Source organism: Juglans microcarpa x Juglans regia, chromosome 5D (genome assembly GCF_004785595.1).
Source record: "Juglans microcarpa x Juglans regia isolate MS1-56 chromosome 5D, Jm3101_v1.0, whole genome shotgun sequence".
NCBI lineage: Eukaryota > Viridiplantae > Streptophyta > Magnoliopsida > Fagales > Juglandaceae > Juglans > Juglans microcarpa x Juglans regia.
In genome coordinates this window covers 13,303,740-13,318,880 of record NC_054602.1, presented here as the reverse complement: position 1 = coordinate 13,318,880, position 15,141 = coordinate 13,303,740, and the positions used below count along the sequence as shown (strand labels likewise).

Sequence of the window (15,141 nt, the reverse complement as noted above, 5' to 3'; positions counted from 1 at the left end):
TTTGCATGTTGCTCCTACACTAGTGTGTGTGTAAATATATATATATATCGATCAATATATACTCGTATGTATGCATCACTGATGACGATGGACTGATCATCACAAAATTAATGGGTTTGAATTTGTATCATAAATGGAAAGTGTTGTGGATTACCAAACTTCTTGAATATTTCAAATTCGTCCAAACAGCATGCACATCATCTTTACAAAAGGAAATGGCCTTTTAAGCATGTTTTTGACATGATACTTGCAATATATATATATATATATATATATATATATATTATAATATCATTCATATATACTCTCTTAGAAGGCCTGAAATAACCAGAAAAGAGAATGCAAAAGTAAGTACTTGGGTGTTGACCATTTCTAGAATTTGACCTTTTAAAATATATAAATATTAACGGCACACGTTACAACTTAATTAAGTTTCGGATTGAAATACCAAATGATATTAGTAGTTTAAATGTCATCATTCACCTTTGCCAAAAAAAGTGAGAGTTGAGTTGATTTAAATTTTAGAATTTATATTTCAATTAGAATCTGAAACTAAAATTTTTTATATTAAGATTGCAAGTTTATGATCGTTAACAAAGTTATTATCTCTTTCGCGTACGTATCTCATATTAATATTTAATATTTAGTATTTAATCCTTTATATTTTTCTTCTTGATCATCTTCATCTAAATCTTTAAAATGTACATACTAATTAGCTAGGACGACTTAATGCGGCCGGTTCATGGTTTGACGTAGTTGGGCCATGATCTAATAATAATAATAATAATAATATGACTTGAAAGTGGAGTTTTTGAGCCGACGAAGGTGAAAATAATTTGAAAAACATTACTGTAAGGAATCGTGTGCGGCCGGGTAGGCGTTTCTGTACCCCTATTACTTATTCACAGTACATTACTTCGACTATATATCATGCATGCATGTATTTGCATATATTTATACAAGAAAATGATCATTTGTGACGGATTATTTGCTATGTAAATAACTATTTACGATGAAAATAGATTCATTTTGACGTAAAATAATCATTTTTATAAAAAATAACTGACGTAATTTTCTTGTAATGTATATAATATTAAAATGTATATACATGTTATATACACACATGCATGCACACACAATCATGCGTCATTGATGACGATTCCATTACACAAACGACTTTGAATTTGAATCATAAATAAAGTTGAATGGCTCAATCAGAAACGTGCTTAAATGGTTTGTCGAGTAAGATCACTAATGCCAAATTCGTCAAACCATATGATAGCTAGCTACATACATGATATGTCAAACCATTGACATAATATAAGAAAATGGGATTTTACGCACGTTTCTTATGCACATATATAATATAGGCAGGCAGGCGCGCAGGCCGCAAATGTCACGACTTTGGGGAACATAATGTAGATTAATGTAGATTGAGGATAAAAAAATATAAAGCATCACGCAAGCTGCAACTAGCTAGGACGGATATGGAAGAAACAATTAATATTAGAAATCATATATAGTTTGTGCGTCGGGAAATGGTCCATAATATCTTGGTCATGTCTTGACTAAATTTAGTGCCTTTTCTTTGTACACGTTATTTATAAATTCTTTATTATTAATTTGTTACTTTGTATATATATATATATACACACACTTTATATTATTAATTTGTTACTTGCCTGAATAATTTACTTGTGTCAATTATAAAAGATAGAAAAAAATTATTTTATAAATCTGTTTATTAAAGTAGTACTGCATATATAATATATCCAATGATTCGAACACATGATATAATTACAAATATATATAGAATAATCGAAAAAAAGATATTTATGTATGTGGGCTTCGTTAATTACCTCAATCGTATACTCCGATCGACGACGTTACTGCGATATATTGAAATTTAATTGCATGCTTAGGCAATTACAAGCTATTGGAACCTTCTGCATAAAGTTAAAAAACAAAAACATTGACCATCATTATATTATATATATTTTGTTAATTAAAGAGTATTGGATATATTCCAGCCGAAATCCACATGATCGAGACGGTAGAGAATTATTATAATTAATGGATCATAAAATGTCTTTACGAGTCCCCAGCAGGCATAAGGAATTTTATAAAGCCGTCTAATTTGTATTTTTAAATATAATTAATTGTAGATGATCATATTAGGAGAGAAAGGTAGTAATTGCACGTTAATTAGATTCTATGCACATGAGTGACTCATGCGTATACACACACATACAAACATAACATCATAAACCAAAATAATACATTTGGAGCTCCACCAGTACACTATTTCTTTTGTGACTGGTCTGGTCTTCACTACTGTTGATACTCTCTACAGATAAACGCCCAAGAGATAGCTCAACCTTACGGCCTTCATAGAAGGAGATGACTCAACCTCTACAAACAAAAGTCTTAGAGACGAACTCTTTTTTTTTTTAATTTTAATTAACAACAAAGAAACAAAAAAGGAAAGTAGTAAGATAGATACGAAAAATGACGGATTACAGTTTGGACCAACTCCAGTAGACTTCAAAATCTATGATGGCACGTGAAGGCAACACGCATCTTGTCTCTTTTTAGCCACAAATGTCAGATCTGAAAGATTTGGTGGTGGCGAGTTCAATGATTTAGTGTGTGTGGCGAGAAAAGCTGTCGGAGGGGATAGCGCGTGAGAACCACTTGCAAAACCGCCACTTTTCTCCAAACGATTTGTGGCTTGGGAGTTTGCTTGTGCCGTGCGTGCAGTCTCTCAAGATCTAAATCTAAAGTTGCCGAAAAGATTTAGACTTGTCTTTTTCGATCTTGAATGAAATAAAATAAAACTAAGTAAAAAGAACTACCTTGATAGACAATGTGGGTGGATGGAGGAAGGAAGAAAAAGGGGAGGGAGAAATATATTTTTTATTTTTTTTAAATTAATGTTATGGGACCTTTTCTATTTATATTGCATTGAAGGGTATTTATTATTGATCTGTATGTTTGGCCAATATATATATATATATATATATAAAAGATGAGTACTAGGAATTAAAGAATGTTGTTTCTATCTATTTTCACCTTTTTCCCAATTTGGTACTACAGTACCAATGAAAACTTTCATATAAACAATCATGTAAATTAATTACATGAGTTAATACAATTAACATGCAACATGCTTTATACATGATCGTGTTGTTATACATGAAAGCAATTATGTTCTTTAATTTATCAAAGATAATAATAATATGTAGTATATATATATATAATATGTTCAACATATATATATTATATGGTAAAAAGATAAGATATACTTAAAAATTGGAATTGGATTAGGATCATTTAGTCGATTCATTAGTTCAGATATTAACTCAATTTCATTTCATGACATTAAGTTTGAACAAAATATTTGATCAGTTCAAATAAAAAATATATAAAATACATGAATTCAAGCGTTTAATTAAGATCTCGTACATTCGATCGTACGGTGTATAAAAAGCTAGCTAGCTCTTGATCACTCTCTTCACTTGAGCAAACTTTGGAAGGTTTGATCTTATATATATATATATATATATATATATATATATATATATATTATTGTCATGGACACAAATTAATTAAGGCGAGTATTCCTCAAAAAAAAAAAAAAAAAAAAAAAAAAATTAAGGCGAGTAAAGAGGAGAAACTAATTAACGTATTGGTACGTACTAGTCATGCATGCTGAGATCAACAAAAGCTTTAGAGATAAAAATGCTAATTATTAATATATATTGACATTTTCCTAAGTTTATATTAATTTATTTTATATATATGAATGTACGTCTGTCTCAATAATATATACTAACTTATAATTTACGTTAGAGTATTTTCGTTTAATAATATGGTTATTCCTACTGGCCATCGTGTAGGTCGGATCTGCATGTACTCTGTGTGTGTGTGTATATTAAATTAAGATGATTTCTTCAGATCCAGCAATGCAAGCTGCATGCTTTTATGATAATATCAACATTATATTAGAATATTAAATCAATTAATCAATAAAATTGGGAAAGAAAGCAGAAGCCAGCTTGTAATGAAATTGATGACCAGCCGTCTCAAAATAGACTGGTTTAAGGAGGAGGTAGGACAAATTAACGTTCAGCATGAAATTGCCACATGCAGCTTGGACCAGATACATATATACATACATAATATATATATATATATATGAATATGAATGTATAAATATTAGGTGCATATATAACATTTCAGTACCTCAAGCGTAAAAGGAAAAAAGAAAAAGAAAAAAAGAGATTCTTATAATAAATTGAAGGTGGCGGGCAAAATAATTAACTAGCTAGCTATCTAGGTGGAGGACACGTACGTCAATTGATCTGCATGAAAACTGCCACAACTTTTGCATGCGTCGTCACCAACTTACGGCCGTCGATTGATAATTAATTATGGCAAAGCGTTAACGTTACCAGAAAGAAAAAGTGAACCAATTAATTTTAATTAATATCTTTGGTTCTTATATGCATGCGCTACCTTCCACGTGTCAAAGGCTTCCTGCATATATTCCCAAACTCATCATAATTATTACTTTCTTATCTTTTGCCACAATTAAGTTCTTTCAGGCTATATAAAGGCCATTGCAGCATGCTAAGAGGTGCGGGCCGCGGTAAGATCTTAAGCAACAATATTGCAAACTGTAACAATGGAGGGAGTTGACTTTTCAAGCTCAAATCCAGTTCTCATGAGTGTTAAGGAGATCGCCAAAGCGCTAATGTCGACAGCAGCAGTAGTCCCGCAGAGCTATATCTGTCGAGATCAAGAGCCTGATCTTGGTCTCTCTGACTGCAGTACTAATACCTTGGCTGCAGTGATCCCCACAATCGATATGGAAAAGTTGGTCTTCGGGGAGCCCACAGACTGCTATGATCTAGAACTACAGAAGTTGCATTCAAGTTGCAAAGATTGGGGCCTCTTTCAGGTTTTCTTCAATATTTTTCAACCATTACCTTATAATTTGTGTATATTGGAACAATTAATCGAGAAGAAAAATAGAAGATCAATGTATATTGATCAAATATTGTTGTGTTATAATAAAAATTATAACAATAATAATAACAGTGGACTGTCTAGTTTTTCTTCTTCTTCTTCTTGTTCTTTTTTTTTTCCATAACAAACATAAATGTTGGAATAGTACTTATATGTGTTGTTCTGTATAAATTACAGATTGTGAACCATGGAGTTACCTCTTCACTATTAAATAAGCTGAAACAAGAGATTGAAGAATTCTTCAATCTTTCCATGGAAGAGAAAACGAAATACAAGGTAAGGCCAGGTGATTCTGAAGGTTATGGAACAGTCATCCGATCCAAAGATCAAAAACTTGACTGGGGTGACAGATTCTACATGCTAATCAACCCTATTCAGAGAAGAAAGCCACATTTATTCCCAAAGCTCCCTTCTTCCTTGAGGTAATTCTATCTCCCCTCTCCCTGATCAGATAAACACCTCAACTTTTGTCATATTTTTCACTTCTCCCGACAGGAACACCTTAGAATCATACTTCTCAGAATTGCAAGAGCTTGCCATGACACTTGTGGGGTTAATGGGAAAATGTCTGAATATAGATAAGAGAGAGATAGAGGAGTTATTTGTAGATGGGATGCAATCAATGAGGATGGCCTGCTATCCTCCATGCCCACAACCAGAACTTGTTGTTGGCGTTACCCCTCACTCCGATGCCAGTGGTATAACCATCCTTCATCAAGTCAATGGAGTAGAAGGTCTTCAGATAAAGAAAGATGGGGTTTGGATGCCGGTGAACTTCCTCCCAGATGCCTTGGTCGTCAACGTAGGAGACATTATGGAGGTTTGTCATATTATATACCGTCTGATCTGCCTCTAACCCATCTTTAATTTCTAAAGAAAATTAACCTCAATCGACGTATGTTAAACATAGTCTAGATTTTGGAAACCACCTTTGCGATCTTGATCAAACTTTTTTGGGTCCTACAATATTTAATACTCATAGACGTAGTACTCCACTTCCTGAGAAGTTAATTAATATTGTGTCTATCTTTCTATATTCACCAATTAATTCGGTCAAGAAATTGGAGATTAAAGCTTCCATTTAAACCACATGTATATTAATACATAAAAGATCGCATTGGACTGCTCGTGAACATGAATATATAACAATCCTTCATGTATAATATAGAAATTTCTATTAGTATTGTCATTTCCAAAAGAAGTAAATCATACTTTATGATTATCCTGATCATCAAGATTCTAGTAATATATATATGATGATATTTACTTACAAAACATGTGAAATTAAACTCTAAGATCTAATCATGCACGCATACTCATGCAAATCGTGAATTAAAAGTTGTTTTAATTAATATCAAAATGTTTAAATGTTTGTGGCTGATCTGCCGCCCTTGACTGCAACGATCGAGTAGTACTTTAATTTGCCTGGTTAGTAAGCTTGCTCAACTGTAGTTAGTGGATATCATCAATAGGGTGTCTAAATTCATCAGGCACCACGTACGAGAACTGGTATTATGAGTCTTTTCAAGGTAAGATCAGACACTTGGTGCAATCCTAAACTTATTTGGCTCGCATGCACAGGCCAGCCATGAGAGTTATCCTAGCGGGACAAGTTCTGACCCTAAGTACATTCTCGTGAACTCTTAGCTGGGAATCTGCATATCCCATGTGAATATGAATTAGAAAATCGAGGGTTAGGAACAGCAACCATGCATATCATGTTCTAACGTTGGTATCCACAAACAAATGATTCCGCAATCACAAAATTGTTTTAGTACTGCTCATGATCTTCTTCTTGCTCATGGACGTACGTAGGATCTTTCTTTGGCACAAAAAACTCTCTTCAAGGCGGCGTCTGATCTCTCGACTGCATGCTGCAAGTCGATTTTCCGTTTATTAATTTTCCTTTTCTTGCACTGTAATTAATGTTTGTTTTGAAGTGTTTGTTGGGATCCTATAAATCCCCTCGTATCGTAGTTTGTTTCAGTTAATTTGAAATTTCCCATAAAAAACAAAATGATTAATCCTCAATCAGAGAACTTATAATAAAACATTGCAGTTATGTGTATAAAAGTACTCGTGATCATGATGTGGCGTGTCATTTTGCAGATCTTGAGCAATGGGGCCTATAAGAGCATTGAACACAGGGTAACAGTAAATGCAGAGAAAGAAAGGATCTCCGTCGCCTTGTTCTTTAACCCCAAATTCGAGGCAGAGATTGGGCCTGTTAAAAGCCTATTGAATACAAATAGCCCACCACTATTTGGAAGGATCGGCATGGAAGAATACGTCAAAGGTTTCTTCTCTCGTTATCTGAATGGAAAGTCAAATGTGGACAAAATGAAGATCACAAAAATGGGAGAGGGCAACGTACGTTAATAGTACTACTACTGCTTGAGGTCATGTAAACTGATGTAGTTTGGGAAGTTAATCATATACATATATACATATATATATATATATATATATTATATGTTTCATGTTATGGTTTCATCTTGTATCTATCATGATCATCATGATGTGTTAAAGGGTTAGACACAGTACGTGACATGTCTGGCTGGCCAGTACTGTTGAAATATGATCCCCATGTTGTCATTGGTGTCTTAATGACAAATAAATTAGTCTTGTGTATCTACCTTGTGTTCAACGTGTAGAAACCCAAGTCATAATTGTCTTGTCGCTGTTGATCACGAAATAAGAATGTTGCTAGATATATCCTCATCATGTACTTATGGTGTCGTGAGGCAAATAAACATGCACCCAAGTCTTGTCTTGCCACTGTGTTGAAATGATCCCACTAAGCTCGATCGATGATCTACAGCTTCATTGAGTCCAAATCCGACCTGTACGTTTAAAGTTTTGTACAGGAGAGAATTCGAATAAATCACGATTTAAATGTAATGGATGGCTTATATATGCTCTAATCATCACCAGTTTTAAGGTAGACTTGGCATTGAAAATTACATAAGAAAATATTATCTATACTTACAATTTTATTTACATATAAATCATACATGCATACTGACGTGTTAGCTATTGAAAATAATAAAAATTTTAAAATCCAAAGTTTGAAATTAAAAAAATCGATAAAATGTGGCTGCCGCTTAGTACGTATAATATTTTACGTAAACTTGTATATAAATGTAGCAGTATTACTCAATTACATAATAAATTGCTTCTCTAAAGAAAGTGTTGTCTAGCAGTTATCTAGAGAAGGGGTTAAACCATAAGAGAAATTCTACTTATCATTTGATGCACCACACATCAACATATAATTTATCATTTTTATCCTTCTATTTTAACACACATATTAATGTGTAACACGATATCCACGTGAAACCTACACCTAGTGCACAAGCACGGCAACCAAACTCTTACAGCCCAATACAAAAGTACACTATATGCGTCAACATATATATATATATATATATATGCTGCAATATTCCACACAAAATACATAGAGCAAATGAAAACATGCTGGTCTTAGCCAAATCACGTACGCTGGTAGCTAGCAAATTCTACTACAGAATTTGGTTTTTGTGACGGACGAAACCGTAAAAAAAAAAAAGAAGCAAACCGTCACAAAAGATTTTTGTGACGGTTTGAGACCGTCACCTAAAAGGCATCACAAAATGTTTTTTGTGACAGTTTACTGTTCAACTGTTACAAATTTTTTTTTTTCTTTTTGGTGATGGTTGGAAGTCTGTCGTGAGTTCGAACGTGATGAATTTTTGTGACAGTTAAAAACTATCACAGAAAGTAACGTTCGGATGTATAAACTGACATTCGAACGTTAACCCGACTGATTAACGTTCACACGTAAAAAAAAATTGACGTTCGTTGTTTCTGCTTCACACGAATGATATTTACGTTCAAGCGTTAATTCGATGACGTTTGAATGTAACATTCGGATGTTAAAGGAGAAGAGTTCCAATGTATCATTTATAACATTCAGATGTTAATTCGTCGTTCGAACGTATCAATTCTCATCATTCGAACGTTTAGATTGCTTGTGTGTTAAAGTGTGCGAACATAGTGCCTAACATTCGAACGTTTTGTTCGAATTCGCTGGAATTTTGTTCGAACGTTGATTCGAATGTGAATCAATGTTCAAATGTTTGTTCTTTAAGTGCGAATATTATAATCAGAAATAGTAATTTCATAAAATTAAAAAGCATACAAATTGTTCCATATTATACCATAAATATAACAACTAATATTGTCTTATAGAGTTACATTAATAGACAATAAAAGTTTGTAATACTGATAAAGATAATGATGTGGCGCTCCTGACCCCCATGTAAGGAAATACGGGAATCGAGACGCCAGGATGATGACAACACGGTCACGCATCCCAACGAAAATGCCAAGTGTGTGTACATGCAACAGTGTACAACAAACAACGTAACGGATAAATATAAATAAATCAACTAAGTACCAGAATTTTTTAATACAAACTAACATAAGTAAAATGATTAAAAGAGTTATACAGTCATCCCAAAATATATTACAAGACAAATACATAAATAATTGATAAAATGAATCTCGATACATGGGAGCAATCCTAGATCACTCCTCCAACGGAGCCAAGCTTAAGACTCGTCATCCTCATCTGCATCAAAATCTGCAATACCATAAATGGTACCACAGGTAAGTATAAACCAAACAACTCTCGGGATAAAAACATATTGATGCAACCAACATGTATGCATATGACAAAATATGCGTCAGATCCAAAAATATCATTTTTCCCGAAAATGGATATTTTTCAACACACGCCAAAATCCCATTTTGGCCCAAAGATAATAACCCATCATTTTTTCAGAAAATGACCCAAATCAATAAAACATCATTTTCTCAGAAAATTAATCACATAAAATCATTTTATTCAACACATGCTATTTTTTCAGAAAACAGCCCATTAATCCATTAACCAATGCACCATGATCTCCCCTAGAGATCATCCGCACGTCCTGGCTATGTAGCGATGCCCAGTTCCGCGCCCAGCGCATTCATGGCCAAGCATTCTTTACGCAACGAGCGATGCCCAGTTCCGCGTCCAGCGCGTTCGTGGCCAAGCATCCTCTAGCCCCCACCAGCAGAGGGGCCACGGAGTCGGCACGAGACCATCTCGTCCGATCCCGTTGTCGCCCGGCGACAACCCAAGGGACGTCACTCAGTATATTCCGCTCCCGAGTGACCAGAGAAGCTCCACCGAGATAATGCCCCATCTCGACTTGGGGTCGTGATACACATGCACCCAAAATCCATTCTCACAAGAAAACCCAATTTTCATAAAACACATGAACATGAATGCATGTACAAGAAAACCCAGTTTCATTTACATGAACAACACCATACCAACAATGCAAACCAAATAGACAACAACTCTGTCCACAATCCATCCGACCCCCAAACTCCTCGGACTCAATCTGGCATGTCCAACCAGATCACAATAATATGAGTTAGTCCAAAAATATATTTAAATCACGATAGTTCTTTGGAAAAATACTTACAGTGCTATATAATGATTTTCGAAGGATCACGAAGCTACAAGAAGTGGTGGCTCAGCAACGTAACAGTGTAAAATACACTGCGGCCGTGGGTCTCAAAAATTCACTTTTGAACGGAGACAAACTAAGACCCAAAATTGATAGGGTAGAGGTTAGAGATGTCGGTGAAGCTAGTGGTGGTGGAGGTTTGTCGTGGGTGGCGGCGTAGAGGGTGATTTTAGGCCAAAAGTGCCCAAATCAGAGATGGAGATAGATAGGCTTCACCGGTGATAGATCGGAGCTGGGAATGAGTGCATTGGGTTGCTATGAGGTCGATGATGAAGTAGTGAAGAAATGGTAGCCGGAGTGGCACGATGGCGGTGCAACGACGCAAGGAATGCCACGGCTTGCGTCGTGCGTGGAGGAGAACGACGGAATGAGGGGGGCTCGAATTTGGGAGGTGGGGTCGCCGACCGATGGGGAAGGAACGGTAAGGGCGGTGACGGGCACGAGCGGCGCACGGCGGCGCTGTGGTTGGAGGTGAAAATGGACCGGGAGGGAGAGTGCAGGGGCTTCGCGCGCTGGGAGAGAGAAGGAAGAGAAAGAAATGGGGAGAAAGAAAAGAAAAAGAAAAGAAAAAAGGAGAAAAAGAAAAGTGAAGGGAAAGAAATGAGGTCTAATCCTCACATCTTGGGTCACAAAAATGATCCAATGAAAAAGATTTTAAAACTGCAAGTCAATTAAAATAATTTAAACGTAATGATACAATGAAAATAAAATAATTTAATCCAACAATCAATTAATTTAAAAGAAGAACAATATAAATGCATGACAATAACAAATATTAAGGAAACATCTCAAATTAATTTTCACACTTTAAAGATCATAAAATAAACCATTTAAAAATATCCGATAATTTTAAAACAGGAGAAAAATATTTTTGAATTAATAAAAATAGTCATTCAATAAAAATATACTAAAATACGGGATGTTACAAATGATATATTGATCATTTTTTTTTCTTTCCTAGCCCATTGTGATCCTACTGAATTGACATAACACGTTCAATCTAGACCATTATCTCCCTCTGCACTTGCTTTTGGACTTCAATGCGTATTCTCTCATTGCGGTCTCTTTGTTCCTCTTGCATACGCGTCTCTAAATCAGACTATTGCGATAAGAGAGACTCCAACTCCTACTGTCTCGACTTCATTTGCTCAATTTGTTGGCGTGCTGCATCTAAATCTTTAGTAAGATTGTTAACTTTAGAAGTCGAGGTCTTGGTGGATGAATCGATACGCTTGAAAGAATGTCCCAAACCTCTTACCAAACCAGATTTGGTCCCGAGCACTTGCGTGAATATATTTATGTCACTAGCAGAGGATTCCTTAGAGGCTGATTGGATCTCAATCATTTTTTCCTGCAATTACAACAAAAATATGATAATAAAGCTCACATATTAAAAGCAAAGAGGAATCAAACACAATATGAATTCACATGTTGTATAATTTAGTCACAGAAAATAACATCACTTACATAATTATTTTTAGTGACAAGATCAACCCACTCACTATACTCATAGTGTGAGTAGCAGCATAGACATGAATGATGAAGAAATTTTCAGGATCATCACGTTTTTAACAAAGCCACATTATTAAATTTTAAAAAATAATATTAGTACTTGAATAAAAGAATATGATAAAAATGAGTGAGAATTAATAAGTTATCAATTACCATTTTATCAGCAAGATGTTAGAATGACCTTGAGTTGGCGCGATGGTGGATTGTCAAAGCCGTTCTATTCTGTATATTGATAGAACTTAAGTGCTGTAGGAGAAATTAACAATATTAAATATAATATATGAAACCAATATAGATGTAAATAACTTATAGAGAATAAATCTAAAATATTTGATAATATGGACTTGCGAAAAGATCACAACACTTCCTCCAATCGTGTAACTTCATTTTTTGAAAAGGAGACTAAGCAGCCTCTTCCAACATCTCGAACTTCTTGAATGGTCATGGCATCGTCCCTTGTGAAGCCGAAATAATGTAGTCATCAACTCGTTCATAGTTCGCACATCCTCGCTATGGCCAAAATTGTGGTCAAATTCATCCTAAGAAGTGAATTGCTTAAAAAATATGAAATATAAACATCTCTAAATAAATTTACGTTTGTATATAAACTCACCAGTACACGACTCTGAATGTGATCTTTCACCTTATTCAGAACATCTCTCCATGATCACATATAAAATGCGGTATAAGCTCGGATTAGTGTGTCGACATAGGAGGCAAGTGATGCTGCACTATCGTCTATTCCTCTAGTGAAGTTATCAGGAATGTTGACCTTGATTTTTTTGTACCTTCTATTTCTTTCAAGAGCAAGGCCACGTGTGTAGCCACGTCCGTGATATGACAATGCATCAACTAATATTTTTAAAATAATTAAATACAGTCTCTAAACTATTGAAATATAATTAATTATCAACAAAATTTCATTACTAGTAGGTGTCGACTGGCTATCTGTCTCCTTTGTATTAACTTATTCAGGAGCAGCGTCCTCAGTTGGGGAGTCATGAACGGGTTAAAGACTTAAATTTACTTACAATTAAAACATGTGAAATTAAATTCTAAGATCTAATCATGCATGCATACTCATGTAAATCGTGAATTAACACCAACTTGTTTTAATTAATATCGAAGTGTTTAAATGTTTGTGGCTGATCTGCCGCCCTTGACTGCAAGGATCGAGTAGTACTTTAATTTGCCTGGTTATTAAGCTTGCTCAACTATAGTTAGTTGATATCATCAATAGGGTCATGTCTAAATCCATCAGGCACCACGTACGAGAACTGGTATTATGAGTTACCATACGCTTCTTTTCAAGGTAAGATCAGACACTTGGCGCAATCCTAAACTTATTTGGCTCCCATGCACAGGCCAGCCATGAGAATTACCCCAGCGGGACAAGTTCTGACCCTAAGTACTTTCTCGTGAACTCTTAGCTGGGAATCATATCCCTTGTGAATATGAATTAGAAAATCAAAGATTAGGCACAGCAGCCATGAATTGTTTTAGCACTGCTTATGATGATCTTCTTGCTCATGTGCGTAGGATCTTTCTTTAGCACAAAAAACTCTCTTCAAGGCGGCGTCTGATCTCTCGACTGCAAGCAAGACAGTCGATTTTCCGTTTATTAATTTTCTTTTTCTTGCACTGTAATTAATGTTTGTTTTGAAGTGTTTGTTGGGATCCTATATATCCCCTCGTGTTGTAGTTTGTTTCACTTAATTTGAAATTTCCCATAAAAAAACAAACTGATTAATCCTCGACCAGAGAACTTGTAATAAAACATTGCAGTTATGTTTATAAAAGTACTCGTGATCATGATGTGGCCTATAAGAGCATTGAACACAGGGTAACAGTAAATGCAGAGAAAGAAAAGATCTCCATCGCCATGTTCTTTAACCCCAAATTCGAGGCAGAGATTGGGCCTGTTAAAAGCCCATTGAATACAAATAGCCTACCACTATTTGGAAGGATCGGCATGCAAAAATACGTCAAAGGTTTCTTCTCTCGTTAACTGAATGGAAAGTCAAATGTGGACAAAATGAAGATCACAAAACTCGGGGAGGGCAACGTACGTTAATAGTACTACTATTGCTTGAGGTCATGTAAACTGATGTAGTTTGGGGAGTTAATCATATACATATATATATATATATTATATGTTTCATGTTATGGTTTCGTCTTGTATCTATCATGATCATCATGATCATGTGTTAAAGGGTACTATGATATGACACGAGACATGTCTGGCCGGCCAGTACTACTCATGTTGAAATATCCCCATGTTGTCATTGGTGTGGTGTGACAAATAAATTAATCTCGTACGTATCTATCTTGTGTTCAACGTGTAGAAATTAACCCAAGTCATATTAATTGTCTTGTCGCTGTTGATCTTAGAGTAATAATGTTCCTAGATATATGCTGTTATGGTGTCGTGAGGCAAATAAACATGCACCCAAGTCTTGTCTTGCCACTGTGTTGAAATGATCCCACTAAGCTCGATCGATGATCTACATCTTCATTGAGTCCAAATCCGACCTGTACATTTAAAGTTTTGTACAGGAGAGAATTGGAATAAATCACGATTTAAATGTAATGGATGGATTATATATGCTCTAATCATCACCAGTTTTAAGCTAGACTTGGCATTGAAAATTACATAAGAAAATATTATTTATACTTACAATTTTATTTACATATAAATCATACGTGCTGACGTATTAGCTATTGTAAATGATCAAAATTTAAAAATTCAAAATCTAAAATTAAAAAAATCGATAAAATGTGGCTACCGCTCAGTACATATAATATTTTACGTAAATTTGTATATAAATGTAGCAGTATTACTCAATTACACAATATATTGCTTCTCTAAAGAAAGTGTTGTGATCTAGCAGTACTTGTATAGGCAAAAAAAAAAAAAAAAAAAAAAAGTAATAATACGTTTTTTCAAAAGTATACAATATTATATTAGTCAATAGAAGTTATTTAGAAAAAGAGAGATAAATCATAAGAAAAATTTTACTTATCATTCCTTGCACTA

General features: G+C 34.6%; 1 protein-coding gene across 2 annotated transcripts; it reads left to right on the top strand.

The window, feature by feature from the left end:
* Positions 1-4,510: 4,510 nt before the first annotated feature.
* LOC121265270 (protein SRG1-like) lies at positions 4,511-14,355 on the top strand. Of its 2 annotated transcripts, XR_005940644.1 has the most exons (5): positions 4,593-4,963; positions 5,209-5,453; positions 5,527-5,851; positions 7,141-7,480; positions 14,257-14,355. XR_005940644.1 is itself a non-coding variant. In XM_041168835.1 (4 exons), the coding sequence occupies exons 1-4, from the start codon at positions 4,688-4,690 to the stop codon at positions 7,408-7,410; spliced, it is 1,116 nt and encodes a 371-aa protein (XP_041024769.1). In that variant the 5' UTR covers positions 4,511-4,687; the 3' UTR covers positions 7,411-7,664. The 2 variants fall into 2 exon arrangements, 1 of the variants encoding a protein (XP_041024769.1); XM_041168835.1 differs by lacking the exon at positions 14,257-14,355 and having other exon boundaries at positions 4,511-4,963; positions 7,141-7,664.
* The last annotated feature ends 786 nt before the right edge of the window (positions 14,356-15,141 follow it).